General features: G+C 36.4%; 1 protein-coding gene across 2 annotated transcripts in view; it reads right to left on the bottom strand.

Annotated features, from left to right (window-relative positions):
- Positions 1-16,128, bottom strand: part of GRID2 (glutamate ionotropic receptor delta type subunit 2) — a gene marked incomplete at both ends in the record, with an annotated part of 691,297 nt that overhangs the window by 530,846 nt on the left and 144,323 nt on the right. For both annotated transcript variants that reach the window (XM_079534493.1, XM_079534494.1), the window contains one exon: positions 13,028-13,183. In XM_079534493.1, coding sequence (XP_079390619.1) covers positions 13,028-13,183 — 156 coding nt within the window. The remainder of the gene's footprint in view (positions 1-13,027; positions 13,184-16,128) is intronic.

Below are 16,128 nucleotides of genomic sequence, written 5' to 3'. Positions count from 1 at the left end.
TAAGCAAATACAATTTAATTTTGCTAGTTACAAAGTGACCTTCACCTCTTTGGCCCACTGTAGGTATCATGCTCCTAGTCTATATGATCACAGCCCTGCAGGACAGTAATGAGCAGGCCTACAGCAGGGCACCCAGCCAAGCACCATGTACTCTTTCTAAATTTAGTCAAGACCAGAGCACAGCATACAGAAAGATAGATCTTAGTTCAGTTTCCAAGAAGCTTCCTGGAAACAAAAAAAAGACAAACTATATAAAACAGACCATTTAAGTTCACACTTACTTAATTATACTTTACATTATTCTATGATGACAGACTAGGTATGAAACCTTATGATTAAATTTAAGTCACATCTGGAGATACGATGAAACAGTTAAAGAAATAATCAGATGGCAGACTTTGAGTGCTGAGAGAACTGACAGACAGAGATAAACATTTCAAAATTCACTTTCATCCCATATAATCTTGGAATCATATTTAACTTTTCCAAAACTTCTGATATTTCCAAAACTGCAGTCTATTCCATCTCAATATAATATTCCATCTGCCAGATGTAATGACTCAGCAAGACAGATACATCTGCCAAATAATTTTTATGACAGGTAAATCTTTAGGGAATGTCTATTTAAAATGCTCAAGTTGCTGCTGCAGTGATAGGTTTAAAAGGAAGAGATTATTGTTGCATATTCAGATGACATCATGTATGTTCTTGTAGCCTTGGTAACTACGAGAATTTCATCACAGATTTAGATGTCCTATATGCACCCACATACCTCTCTATTCAAAACTATTCTATTGTTTGAAGGTGTTTTTTTGTTTGTTTGTTTGTTTTTTCAATAATTACAACACTCTTTTCTGTTTAGGTATTGCTGTGTTTAAACACCAAGAGTTTTCAGAGATAACTAATTTGAAAAGATATCTTCAAATTCCTGTTAGTAACTGAAAAAATGCAAAACAATCTCTTTCTTGCATTATCATTGTTCAATATCCAGCAGAGGTTAGAGGCATCAGCTTCTACTCAACTCCTATTTTGAAAGTTAGAGCTAGAGAATTATTCTTAAATCCTCCATATCCTTTTCTGCGATCTATGCAGTATTAAAGATACAACACCCTGCCCCCTCCGCCCCTCCTCCCTGAGCTCATGAGAAATAGCTTGTCATCTCTATTAACATAATTTGAGTCTTCGGTATAAACTGTGGGTGGGAGGGGAAGAGATCTCAGGCTTGTTAGTCATATGAGATTTAAATTATTCAACTCATGACCAGTATGTGAGTATTTCATGATTTTCTGAAGTTTTTCTACAAGTTTTGGAAGCGCTACATACAGCAATATACTCCAGAACTTGGAATGACTCCATTGACTCTTGTTTGATTACTATTTACATAATTTGGCTTAAGTTTGTGTGCGTACAACACAACTGCTTCCTTCAAGAGGCAATCCTTTTTTTTCCCTCAAGTTTCATACAGAATCAGAAAGAAGTGGCACAAAATTTATGTTCACAACAATATTCCTTCTGTTTTTCAATGGTCTTTACAGTGTGCAGCTCCCCATGGAAAGAAGATCCTTCTACTTCAGGGGTAGGTACTAGGACAAGTGCTCTTTAATACCTTCAGTGACACAGACAGTGGGATCCAGTGCACTCTCAGTAAGTTTGTAGATGACACCAAGCTGAGTGGTGCAGCCAACACACCTGAGGAATGGGATGCCTTCTATAGACCTAGACAGGCTCTAACAATGGGCCCAGGTGTACCTCATGAGGTTCAACAAAACCAAGCTCTTGGACCTGGGTCACAGCAAGCTCCACTATCAATACAAGCTGGAGTATGAAAGAATAAAGCACAGCCCTGCAAAAAAGAACTGGGGAGAATGATGAATGGCATGCTGGACATGAGCCAACAACGTGCCCTCGCCCAACAACATGTGACACGCCCAGAAAGTCTTAATGTATCATAAGCTGCATAAAAAGAAAGGTGGCCAGCAGGTCAAGGAAAGTGATCCTGACACTCCTTTACTCCGGTGCTGGTGAGACCGCACCTTGAGTACCGCTTCCAGAGATTGAGTCCTCAATACAGGAAAGACATGGACACATTGGAGAGCATCCAGAAAAGGGTCAAAAAAATGATCCAAGGGGTGAAACACCTTCGGTAAGAGGACAGCTAATAGAGCTGTGGTTATTCAGCCTGGAGAAGAAAAGGCTCCAGTGTGACCTTATAGCAGCCTTTCAGTATCAGGGGGGCGGGGGGGAATGGACGGACTACACAGACTATAAGAAAGAAGGAGACAGACTCTTTATCAAGATCTGCTGTGACAGGACAAAGGGAAATGGTTTCAAACTGGAAGAGAAGAGGTTTAAACCGGATACAAGGAAAAAAGCTTTTATGATAATAGGAGCACTGGTACAGGTTGCCCAGAGAGGTGGTGAACGTCCTGTCCCTGAAGATACTCAAGATCAGTCTGGATGGGGCTTTGAGCAACCTGATCAATCTGTAAATGAGTTAATTGCAAAGAAGTTGGACTAGATGACCTTTAAAGGTCCCTCAGTCCCTTTTAACTCAAACGATTATATGATTCTAAGATACTTATTTACCACTAAACTCTCTCAACTTAATCAAAAAGTCACTCAACACTCATCAAGTCAAAACATGCATACACTCCAGTACTTCCTAAAGCTTTCCAGCCCTACCAAATCTGAACATTAATATGTGTATAAACACTTACATTTCTCCTTTGAAATCAAAATGCAAATAGCCTAACGCATCTCAAGGAATGGACTAACTTACAAAGCCGGATAAAGCGATAATATCCTACATGGGAGAATATTCTTTCATTCCATAACCTGCAGCTGGATAGCAAGTAAATGTCTCCTGTGGTACACAAGACCTCACCAAAAACTTCATTCAAAAGCTTCTAGCAAGAAGCCTTTTTATGTAAGAGAGACAATTCTTGCAATAAATCATATGCTTTTTCCCAAATGGCTACATATCACCAAAGTTCAAAATCAGATGAGGTTACAAGGAAGGAAAACTTCTAGCCATCTGTATTGTGCTACAATCAATAAACACGTGTACTTTTCTCTGCTTCACTTCTGCATCTTCCAGAAAGCATTACAAAGGCCATCATGAACTTCTTACATTTGCCCTTTGTATATTTTTTATCAAAACCTGCCATTGACACTGTTAGTTTTAAACACATATGATACTAAGTCTGATTAGAAAGACACAAGCAAATTGTTAAATGTTACTTTCACATTTTTCTTTATACAATTCCTGCCTATTTCCCTGTATGTCAGTGGCACAGTTCAGCTTGCCAATTTCTGCAAATGAAAATCATCTTTGATGACAACTTTCGTCCATTTCATTTATTACATTGCTTCTGATATTTGGTTGGTTGGTTGATTGACATACCTTAAATTACTCACATTTCAGCTACTTTACTAGCATTGAATCCCATTTGTATTATGAAGGTAAGCTGACTTGAATTCCAAAAAGAATTCTAGTCAAGCAGATACCTCCGAGTTATCAAGCAAAACACATAAAATAACACAGTAAACTGATAGTTTATTTTTACTCCATTTCATCTCTATTATTTTCTGCATTAATTTTGAATAAAATCACTATGAAAGACATATTGTTGAGTGCATGCATACATTACATGCAGTATTTTCCAACTTGCTACTGTAGAGGTAATCTCACTAAAGTTTTCAGAAATATCTGTGGAGCCTACTGCTTCCAAGTATAAGTAACCACACTGATTTTCAGAAGTAATGCAAAGCATTCAATTTTGACTCTTTGATAACATTAGAGAAAGCTATTTACTTGTTTTAGATGACTGTATATTCATGTTATAAAAATTGGATAAATAAAAATAGATGCTGTCAAATAGCCAAAGAACAGCCAGAAATATTAGAAGAAAAGATAAGACAGATAAAAAGAACACAATAACAGCATTTAATAGAGCAAACACCCAGCTACAGAACTCTGGTTTACAGCAGCCACTATTGATACTTATGTATTTTTGTCAGCAATGGTTAACTGCCTGCATGCCACACACATCTGTACCAGCAGAAGTGACCCAGAATTGCTGTAGCCACTGCTGAAATTCACCACACACCGCCTCATCGTGCTCACATCTACTGTTTCATCTCCATAAATAATCAGCAAGCATTCAAACCACCAACATTTGTCTATGATATCATGCGCCAACATAATAAAATAGGAAGCATTACTTGTGGAGCCATCGTAGCATCTTGCTTGCTTCCTTTCTTGCACCAGGTCATGAAACAATGAGATAAACAGAAACTGTTTCCCTGTAACATGAGGTTACAATTTCTGAGCACAGTTTGCTGGACTTTCTAATGACTGAGCCCAGTATTACAGCCCTCCTGTCATAAGATACAGTATGAGAAGCAAAACTTCTATAGAGACTTTTATATATTTAAATGCTTTTTGTGGCCTCACAATCTGGGAAATTCATTCTGATTTCAGACTCTTTTCCACAAGTCAGAGGGGCATGGCTGTGGCCTACAGGCACATTTCAGCTTCAAGCAACAACACAGAAACTACAGCCATATGGAGAAGTCAGAGTTGCCAAGTTTCTGATGAAAATACGCCCTAAAATAAACAAAACTAAAATGAGTTTTACAGAGAGAAAAACAGTTTCTGAAAGGCTAGTGATCACAGACACTATCTTTGCATTGACATACTGTTCACATGAGTATTAAAATTCCGCAGCAGACATCCCTTCAAAAAAGATAACATGAAGGGCTGTGGTTCTCTGATATAATTATTGTTTTAATACAACACTGCCTAGTTTCCACGTCTGTCCCTGTAACTTCTCTGTTAATTTTTCATACGTTGATATGTAGTCAAAATTAGTTGGTACTAGACAATATAAAAAAAATCTGAGAGAGAACTTGGCTAAAATATAATTAGTTTCCTTGTCTAAGAGAATGACCTTCATAATTCACTCCAGGCTTCACCTCCAGAGTGTCATGGCTCATTTCCTCATTATCAGAATTAGATTTTAAAATACTCCTGTCCTCCATAAAGTTCATTTTTCCTCTGATTATATATATATATATATATATATATATATATAGGAAAGTATGCTTAAAATAATTTCCATCGCACAAATAGCCAAATGTCTCTGACACAAAGCAGAATACAGCCTGTGCTCCAAGAGCGATCAGATTACAAAAACAAAAAAAAAAAAGTTGTTCCTAAGAAAAGATAAAAGAAAGCAAAGAAGAAGAGGAAGGAAGGCTCAAAGGGGAGACTGATTATACAATTAATTAACTAAATTAATTACACTGACTTTTAGATCAACACAAGTATAGACGTACAAATTAAATACTTATTTGCATGCAGATACATATTTCTACCTGAACTGTCAGAGGAAATAAATACTATGATTTTTGCTTAACTCAGAGAACTTGGGAAAAGCAACAGCAAAAAGGAGATTACCTGCACAAAACAGAAAATAACTGAATACAACAGTTGATAGCTCAGCGGTTGCCACCACACACTGCTAGGCCTGTCTGCAAACATGCATTTCTGGTTGGACAGTGATGATTGACTGTTCAAGTGATTTGGGTGGACAGCGCTCCACAAAAAGACAGGGAGGAAATCTGGATAGGGTGTCCATTACTTATTTAAGGTGATTGTTTTAAGGGGGGACTAATAGCCTAGGGTGGAAGCTCAATAATTGCCATCTGAGAAGATGAAGCATCTCTCATTTGCTTTGTTTCTATACTTCTATTCATTGAAACACCTCACATGCCTTCAGGCACAGTGGCTTTAAACATTTAAATGTGCTACAAATATTATCTAATCGCATCACAATTTGTATATCTCTCTTAAAGTGAACTACTAGCAGCATGTCAGAATACATTAACATGGCAGATGGAAGCACAATTTTTATCATATGAAAACATACATTGAGCACTTGTGAACTTGCCACTGCAAAACCAGAAATGATCCAATCTCCATTTAAATTGTGAGTATCAGAATATCAGCATATCTAGCAACTCCTATGGTAACATGAGAAAATCACTCTGCGCTCCAGTATCAAAGGCCATCACACTCGTACAGTTATTTATTCATTTATTTGATTCACCTTTTTAAAAAAAAGGTTAATAATCTGCCTCATAGACATATGCTTTTAAAGCAGAAGTCTGAGGAGGAAGTTCTTTCATGTCTATTTAAATTGCTGTCTGCCATCTGAAAGGGGAAGCTCTCTGATAGAAAGTTCAAAATCTGCCTTAAAAATTGATGTTGAGCCAAACTTTGGCAACTAGGAACAGCCAATGTCATAACTTTTAGGGGAATCACTCCAGCTGTTTAAAGTTAAGAGAAAGCAGGAAGAAAAGGAGACTGCAAGAGAGGTAATGGGGTAGGCAAAATGAGCTCCTAAATGCTATTCCTTGTTTTGTTGCATGGTCTGCAAAAATACCTCCAGCAGTATCGATGAGTCTGAATGTTGTTATGTGGCTGAGCTTAACAGTGGGAAGCAGCCGGGCATCCTGGTCATCTGAACCAAATTTCCGTGGAAACACCAGTATTGCTCGTTTAAACCACAAGAAATACATACAACCATCAAAAACATTGTGTTTAGTGAATTTCAGATATTCTGTAAGACAACATGAATAACAGTAACTACAGATGCCAGGAATTTGCCCTAGTCCACACTGTACAAAGTTGTTTGTTTACTTTTTTTTTTTTTTTTTTATTTTTAATTAAAAGTTTTCCCCCCTCTTGCTCAGCTATTCAGAAAGCATCCTTCGGAAATTTTTTTCAACTGCACTAATATCTCTGGTTTAAACTTGATATCTATCTTAAAAGCTTCAGATTTGCCATCTATGAATGCAAAGGATTGCAAAGGTTTGCACCTCCTTCCTGAAACCTTAGTTCCTATGTTGCATAAACTACTCTGGAAAATCCATTCTTGATGGACTGAGTGATTCTATTTACTTATGTTTACATTTATTTGGATTTGGGGGATCCGGATGTTGAGCTTGAACTGAAAGACTGGATCTATCTCCAAGTCTAGCACAACTTAAAACTGCCAGAATTAGCTTTCAAACTGGAAGCAAAAACAATGGAAGTTGTACTACAATTAAAGAAAACATTACTACAGAAAGAATTCACAATTAGGAAACACTGGAGCCCAAAATTCAAAGACTGGAAAGCTGTAGAAATCTCAATTATTGTAAGTGCTGAAGCAGTATACCACCTCACTCAAAATAAATCTGATCCTCTTTTACAGTTTGCAGCTTGTTTTTGGTAAATTACCTCCAGGCGAAGGAAGGTCACAATAGCTTTGAAACTGTTGCTGAAGATGTGTTAAAAATGTTTCCTGCTCTTACTAAGAGAAGTCACTATGACATGCCCCTTTCTAGCCCAATCAGGGCTCCCTCTTCTCTTCTCCCTGATCTTCTCCCATGCAACCCCAGTCTTCCAATCACCACAGTGTTGTAAAAGTTGTAAAATCCGCTATTTTCTTAAGCTGCCAACACTTGGAGTCCCTGTGGCATATTTTCACAAACCAGAGATCTGACTGATTTTACAACTAGGAGAACTAGAATGAGAGCAAGGCTGTGGAAGAGTACCAGCACTTTGGAATTAGGTACTGCCATCACTGCTACTACACAATACAAATACATAGAGAGGGTAGAAAAGTCAAGGGAGTTACACCATATTTTTTCAAGTACAGAAGTAATGATGATAGATGCAATTTGCAATTGCCAGCATTTCCTACAGTTCCTGATTTACAACGGAATTTTGTATTGCCACTGTAATGCTTCTAATCCTATTTTCACTAAACATTTTATAGCTCAAATTCCAGCTGAAAATGATTTTTCCCCTTCACTATTCGTAGTATTATTTTTACATCAAAATCCATTTTATTGGGAGGAAAGTGAACCTGAAATAAAATGGAAGGTCAATGAGGAAGTGCAAACCTGCAAAGGCTTGATCTCAAGCTGAACACATATTGATTAATAAACAGCACTGGAAAGAGTAAGGAATGTAAAGAAATAAGTTACACAAAGTCACAGAAAATTTAGAAACCTGTGTAAATCCACAGATGTCACGGACTGCTATAGCAATCAAAAATTAAAAAAAAAAAAAAAAAACCACAACCAGGAAAGGACAATCTTATTACATTCATCTTGTCCCAAAGGCCAAAGCAGATGTATCCATAAGGCTATAATTTCTGACCGTAAAACTTCGCTTGAATAAAACCCTGCATGTGACCTTCATACATATTGCCGCCCTACAAAACTCTGTTATTCTACAGCTGAACACCACTTAGTTATGACTCACTGCCTTATTTACTTCACTGATCTCAATAAGCTTTCAAAAACCATTACAAAGGCTTGAGTTGGTGTATGTAAGCATACTCTGGTTACTAACCTGAATGACAAGAAGGTCCATTCAAAAAAAAAAAAAAAAAGTAAAAGTAAGACCTATATATGATTGCAATAGGAAAACTTGTCAAACAAACTGGATTTCAAACAGCATCAGCAAAATCTATATCATTTGTTTTATGTTGCCTATAGAAGGTGGCATTGGATCATTATAGAGATCATTAAGGATAGGTAAAACATGATATTGTCAAGAAAAGTAAAATGGGTACAAAAAATGAGTAGAATAGAAATTTACAGTACCAAATACAAACAAAAGGCAACAGCCATGAGGTTTAAGAAACTGGCAGTGGATCGCCGAAGCCCCTGCTGTCAGGCTTGGATGCCTTCAGCACTGCTAGCATCTACAGAATTCACTCCACAACTCTTACATACACATTGGAATAGAAGCATAGGGACTGTAGGTACTGTGCTGCCCAAAGAGGCAGACCAGTATGAGCCAAAGCGTTAGCAAAAACTCTACTTGCCCTTTGTGAAATTTGAGACAGAAATTAAGGTAGACAGTGATACCTTCATTATGAAAAATGCTTTCCCACAGATATGAATAAACCAGTACTGCAGAAACGTGACTGCAAAATAGAAGACAAGGGAGACAAGAGAATCGTTAGCCGTGGATTGAAACCCAGTGATAAGTCCAGCAAAGTAACTCAGGTGAGAATCCCTACAAAACGCATATTTCACATGAGCCACATGATTGTATTATTAATGACAAGTTAAGAATTGGAGGCAGTAGCAGGCCTTGAATCATAATATTTAGGGTTTAATTATTAGAGTACAGAAGTGAGCACTAGAGTAATAAAAATAAGAGTTATGGAAAAACAGTGATTTCCTGACAAATGAGAGAAGCGATGTATTTATTTTTACAAAAATTCCCTGTTAAAACCAAAAGGTAAAAGCAAAATAACAACCCAGTTTATTAAAAAGAAATATACAAGCATGTCACCTTCCGAAAGTAGTTACAGTTTAAATATATTGTAGAACGCCTATCCCACTCCTATTTAAATGCTGCTGTAAATTCAAGTCTCACAAGAAGGAAAGTCTATAGTACTATAGTATATATTTTATGATCGCCACTAGTATGTATCGTAATTCCCTGTTCACAGTGCTTACAATATTAACTTGGTGCCATGCAATAACTGGCTATCACTACTTTCCTCAGTATCTACACAATATTAACAGTAGTTCCTGCTTTCACTTCATAGCACCCAACTTTGGCACAACATAAAAAAGCCAGACAATATCCTTCCATTCTTGCTCATGCCAGCACACTAACATTTTGAGAACATACCTGAAAAAAGAGTATTATAAATGCAGTCAAGTGTTTTGTAGTGAAGAAAGAAAGGGAGAAAACACCACACTATTTTCACAGGTACATATGTGTTTCAGCAGCTAGATGGCAGCTACCTTGATCTGGACTGGCGTGTGCCATCTACTCGGCTCTTGGCCATATTTCTCTGCAAACCCATGCTCATCCTGCTACAGCTCCATGCTGACCAGGCAAATCTCTGATCCCTCAACCTGACTGTTCTGGTCTTACTTCCCACCCCCCCCCCCCCAGCACTCCTTCCTCTTCTGAATGCATCCTGATGAATTGTCCATACTGCCCTATCATGCTGACATGTCAACATAAGTCACGCTATAAAATTGCGCCCATCACACTCACTGTTGCTCCTTTCTGACACAGCATAAACCAAAGGGGAGGAAAATTTCACTAACTTAAAAGAAAATCAATTTCATCTTCTATGTCTGTGCTCTATCACATGACTATAAATCATCCCCGAGGGCACTTCAAGTGATATTATGGGGCATGTCATTCACTGCTTTTCTGGGATAAAACCACTCAGCTTTGCCACATAATTTCATCGGTCCAATCAGAACTGTTAATGAGATGCCCTCAGGTACAATCGGAAGACATTTCAGGGCACCATAATAATTTATACAAACAGATTCATCAAGAACAGTAAGTACTGTGTTCCAGCCAGTCCCATCAAATTAATTATCTTTACATCCAAGAATCAATACAAATTATCTGAGTGCTCCTGTTTACTTCATTCGGAAGTCACTTGCTAATGTTGCTAATAAAATTAAATGAAAGAGAAATAATACATGTGGTCCATGAGTGAATACATTTCTAAAAATCTTTTCTGCAAATTAAATCACATTTTATCAGTTCTTCACTCATGACTTCCTGGTTTTCGAAAATCAAAATCTGAGCCAGTTACTAGAAATGGTATACTTTAGACCATTTTAAGTGAATTTTAAGTTTTTGGTATTTAATGATTTAAATGATCATTTTGCCAAATGTCAAGGTTGTTTTTTTTAGTTTTATAAAAGTCTTTATAGTTTCAACAAGATTAAAAATAAACTCAAAGACAAAAAAAACAGCTATTATGAGTTCAAATAAAGCAAATTTCAGGCAGTGTGCCACAGTATAATTTTTGTACTCTAGGCTGTATTAGTTAGGAGAGTACATGATACCTTCTACTGATATCAGCACTTCAGTATTGCTGTGTCACCTAAGGAAAAGCTACACTGGCATGGAAATGGAAGTTTGGATATACTGAATGCGAAACAAGTTTAATACCAGGAAACTTTGCCTCATTCTGTTACTTTTTACACACTGAATACATAAGTCTAAGCATTTAGGTGTATATGGTATTGCTAAGCATACTACTACTCATATAGGACCTGTGCCTTTTTGCTTAAAATGGTTCATTCTTACTGCTCTTCTAACTCCACAACCATCACCAAGGTAAAAGATATGACATATGTGGTAATGTCACAGAGATCCTCTCCCCTTCTACTAATGCTTGTAAGAATTCCATTAAGAACAGGATACAAGTGACATAAGGATGTGGAGAAAAGGGAGACGGAAGAAACCTGGCGTAAAGTAATGGAAACAATAGAGTACAACCTATGTTTATATTCAGTTTCAACTAACGAAAAGCAAATTTTAACTGTATAAAAATAGACCAGTAAACAAATTTCCAGATAAATGTGTATCAAAGTTGAAACTGCTGTTCTTCACTAGAATTATATAAGGCTTTACTGGCCATGCAGTTTTATTCAACCACACACTGACAAGAAACAGCTTTTACTACCAAGGAATTTCTTGAACTCTTGCATAACACAACAGACCTCTTCCCCTTGACACATGGCATTCAAATTTTTGTCAAATCAACTCCATTCATATTTCAGGTACTGACTATATTATTTTTAAAATTACATATGTAATTGTTGTGCAAAAAAAAAAAAAAATTGCATATTTAAGTATAAGGTCATCAACTCATTTGATAAGCTTTAATTTTCTAGACAATCCTTTTTCCTTTAAGAATTCAATGTTTTTCTTAAAACTCAGTTCTATATAACAATTAGGAACTCCTCTGTCTCATTGATATAGGAAAGGGTTAAGCATCAGCATTAATTGGTGTTAATCAAAGAGCATCACTTAATATTGTTAATCCTGCAACAACTGGAAAAACGCTTAAATACTAACAGTAAAGAAAGTTTCTAAAAGGATTGACCTCACTTGGCCACTTCCCAACCCTATAGATTCTACACCTATCTAATGGCTTTTATGTCTATCTTTTTTGATCCAAATTGAATTAATTTCAAAAGTTGCAGCCATAAAAACCCCACAATTTCACAATTTAAGCTAAAACAAAAATTCCTAAAATTTAATAAATTCAGTATTCTGTTGACAGAAAAACCACAAGAATTGGGTATCCTCCTATTAACACTGCATTGTCAAAAGCCCATTGAAAACAAAATGGCATTTAACTTTTAAATTCTCAGATATTGCATCAACTCTTTGAAAATTAACTGCATAAATCTTAAGTTCTATGTAAACTGTCAATCTAAAGTGGCCAATAAGATTCAGAAAGCCATCAATATTTTGCTTTCTTTTTAACTTAAGTTTAGTAATATACCTAAAATAAACGTATGCTCTACAACTCAGAAAAAGATTATAGTGCTAGAATGGCAAAGAAATACAAACACTTGGGAATTCAAATCCATACATCTCACAACTTCGTATAGCTGTCTTTCCAGACAATCGCTCAGTCACACCAGCTCAGAGGGATTTCAAATATTGAATCCTGCTATCATCTTACAGCTATTACAAGAGCCCAAAGCAGTGTCCTCATCACTTGCACCGTAACTGGGAAACTGAAAATGATAGAGTGAGTACAAAATCATGTTGGATATGGGTGACTCTCTGAGTCATCAGGTTATCTCTAATCACTCCTATAAAACAGGTAACTTTTTAAAGTGAATGTGCTGAAAGGTTAGACACATGGCAACCTATATTATCCAACTAAGTGAGCTGGTATCCTCATGAGATTAAACCAAGAAATAGTACTTTATGCTCTCTTAATACTATCTGTATGACAACAACTGCAAAACAGCCTGAAAAAGAGTGAAGATGTAGGATAACTGATGTACCATTTTTCAGTAGCCTTGACAGAAAAACAGATATGAAATGAAGTTTACAGCCTGAAGTCACTAGACCAGCACAAACCATACCAGCTAAATTCAAAACCAAAGGCAGCATTTGATATTCTACGGAAAAAGACAAAAAAAAAAAAAAAAAAAAATCACATCCTACCTTCTTGAACTGCCTGAAATGGATTGTTGCCATCCACAAATGTCACTGAACATGTGATTTTCTCTGTTTGTAAGATTTCATCATTCTGGTTGAGATCAGCAACTGCCATTCGAAAAACTTCCTCATCTTTTTTAGCAGATTCATCAAAAATTGCCCCTGGGAAATAAAGAAAAAGAACAAAGAAAAAAAAGAAAATTGAGGTTGCACATTTCACATACATTTCAAAGTGTTAATCATAACCACTCAAGTCATATTTTATGCTGTAACTTCACCCCTTCGCTCACCCCTGATGAGCAGTTCTCAAAACACAGAACCCAGAAGCCACACCAAAAAATAGAGACTTTCTATTTTGAAAAAGTTTAGGGTAAAAATTGAAGACAAGCATTTACTCCAGCTAGAAATAGTGGGAATCTTTATTTAGACAAAAGAAATCATCTGTGGAGAAACATGGCCAAGAAATGAGAACTAATTACCTTTCCAAAAGCGCTATTTAATACACAAATAAACAGAATGGGCTAAGTTATCAGTTGCACATTATATTTAGTGATCATTAAAAGAAAAATACAAAAGAAATGAAGTCCAAATAAAGTGAAAATAATTCTAAAATTGTACTGGGAATATGAGTTAGAATTGACAGCAGCGATCAATAGTTTATCAGCTGCTGACCTGTCTATCTCAGGTCTAATTTCTATCAGATTTATAAAAGAACCACTCCAGCTAACCATCTCTCTGTAAATTTTAATTAATTCAAGTTATTTCTCCCTCTATGAATATGACAGAAAGTGACTGTTCTGCCTTTTCTCCAAAACCTTCAAGCAAAGCAGGAAACCATTAAACACAGGAGGAGTTGGCAGCATAAAGGTTTCCAAAGCTTGCACGGCCAATTCTTTTGAATTCAATGGTATTTTGAAAAAGAACACCCAGGCTAGAGGGTGCCTTTTTCCACTTTCTTTAATCTGTGTTACTTTCAGCATCACTAAATTTCTATTATTTTATATTAGTTTCTTATATTAACTATTTAAGCAGAGATGGCTCAAATCGCAACATGACAGTCCTATGAAGAATGTTTTTCTGTTTAAACCTTCAAATTGGGTATGTGAAGCATTCAAGTACCTCTAAGACTTTCATTTATGTAGATTAAAGAGATGAAAGGATTCTTCAAAAGCAAACATTTGAAAATTTTAGCTATTTTTTTGAAATTTGTTTTCAGGCTTATTTATTCTTGAGCATCCACTGTCAACACAAAACTGAACTAAGAGCACATGTGATGAGGCTGACAAAGGGTACATATAATAGTGATTACTGATGATCTCATGAAAAATATCTGCAGTGGTGTGGGACAAGATTGATTTACAGGCAATGGCTACTTTAAGAGAAGTTAACTTCATATGCATTATTTATCGTATTTATTCCACTGACCTCCAACACCCATCTCCCTGCCAGCACCACTCATTCTACACATGAGCATCTCTTCATACAGTCTGACTGCTTTGACTCAAACATTTTCCTCCTGAATCTGCTGCCATCTGGAACAGCTGTTCTTTACCTCTCCAACTCATTCACCTGTCATCTCTGTGCAAATCTCAATTGAAAAGATTCATTTTCTCCCTTGATTCTTCTTTTTTTTTTTAAATTTAGCTCCATAAAGCAAAGCCTCACAGCTGAGAAAAAACTTAGTATGCAAGATGCTGCAAACTATAGCTTCTCCAATAAGATGATTTTTATATCCAAGTAAAATTTAAGTATTCAAGAGACTTTACCTAGTGAAATATCTTAAAACATATTTGTTTCTAATCTTACAAAATAGCGTTTGTTTGTTTTAACCAAAATTACTTGTGCATGTGTATTTGGTTTTGCTGTTTTTGTTTGCGTTTGGTTTTGGTTTTTTTTTCCTGTAGGTACTTTGGGGGGACTGTTTTAATTGTTTTTTCTTGGTTTGTTTTTGTTTCTGAGAAGGAAGCAGAACATATACCTATACTGATCATAAGTACATAAACATGACTATGTTATTTCTAATAAACATTTGAAGGAACAATTTTACATGGTTATTAAACAATTCCACAACAAATGCCACAGTAAAAGGAAGTGAACATGCACCTATTGCATGCACACAGGGCAGTTATTGACTCCACTGCAAACACCATGGCAAAACAAAGGCTTTCCAATTAACACTGTAGAGTACAGCTTCTTACTCTACAGCTAAGCAATGTTACCTTAGGCCTGGCTTTGTCCCCACAAACCCTGTAAGTTACAGAACAGCGGATACAGAGCACCCAAGTTATCAGAGTTTCTTCTGCAAGAGCTATCACAAAAACCCCCCTCAGCATCACAGCCCTGCCACTGGTTAGTAGATAACTGCTCCCAACATTGCAGCACTGGTGCTTTCACCAGTGCTGTAACAAGTTTCTCAAAATCCTTCTAATTCCTTTCAGCCATGGCTGCCTCTAACAGACCACGCTTTTTCTCTTGTTTCTCAGCCTAAAGCACATCCTACCTCTGATAGCATCTGAACATACATAAAGCATACAGTTTGATTAAATCCCATGCAGCATTCACAAATTATATTCTTCCTTGCTACAGTACAACTGCTTCAGTTTTACACTTCTCGTTGTAAGCAACATTTATGGCTCAATTTACCAGACACTCCCTAAACAACACTGCATCTGACATATTAAACCAGCTACATTACAGAAATGAGGCATTACACATGCTTCATATCTGTGCAGTTTATATTCTGCATAGGTACAACAGATATATATATATACACACACACACAATTGTAAAAACACGTGACAGCAATAACTTCTGCTTGAGCAACCTAGCCCAGTTTTCTTCAGAAATTAGGGTTTTGTCCATTAGAGGATCTAATTTAATTATACAAAAATTCTTTTGAGATGTACTAAAGACAACACTGGAGATGTCACTGCATAGCAGTATACGCATTCAGCCTCAAACGGTGAGAACAAATTTTATCTCATAATTGATTCTCCAAGTTTATTTAATTTTTGTTCTCAAATAAAACTGAAACACTCAAAGCAGCATCTGAAGCATTTTCAAATTGTTCCTGTTCTTATACATATGCTTGTAGATACAAAGGTTTC

This window comes from Tetrao urogallus (genome assembly GCF_951394365.1).
Source record: "Tetrao urogallus genome assembly, chromosome: 4".
Lineage (NCBI taxonomy): Eukaryota > Metazoa > Chordata > Aves > Galliformes > Phasianidae > Tetrao > Tetrao urogallus.
Note: the sequence above shows the minus strand (reverse complement) of the source record. Positions and strands in the feature narration are given on the sequence as shown.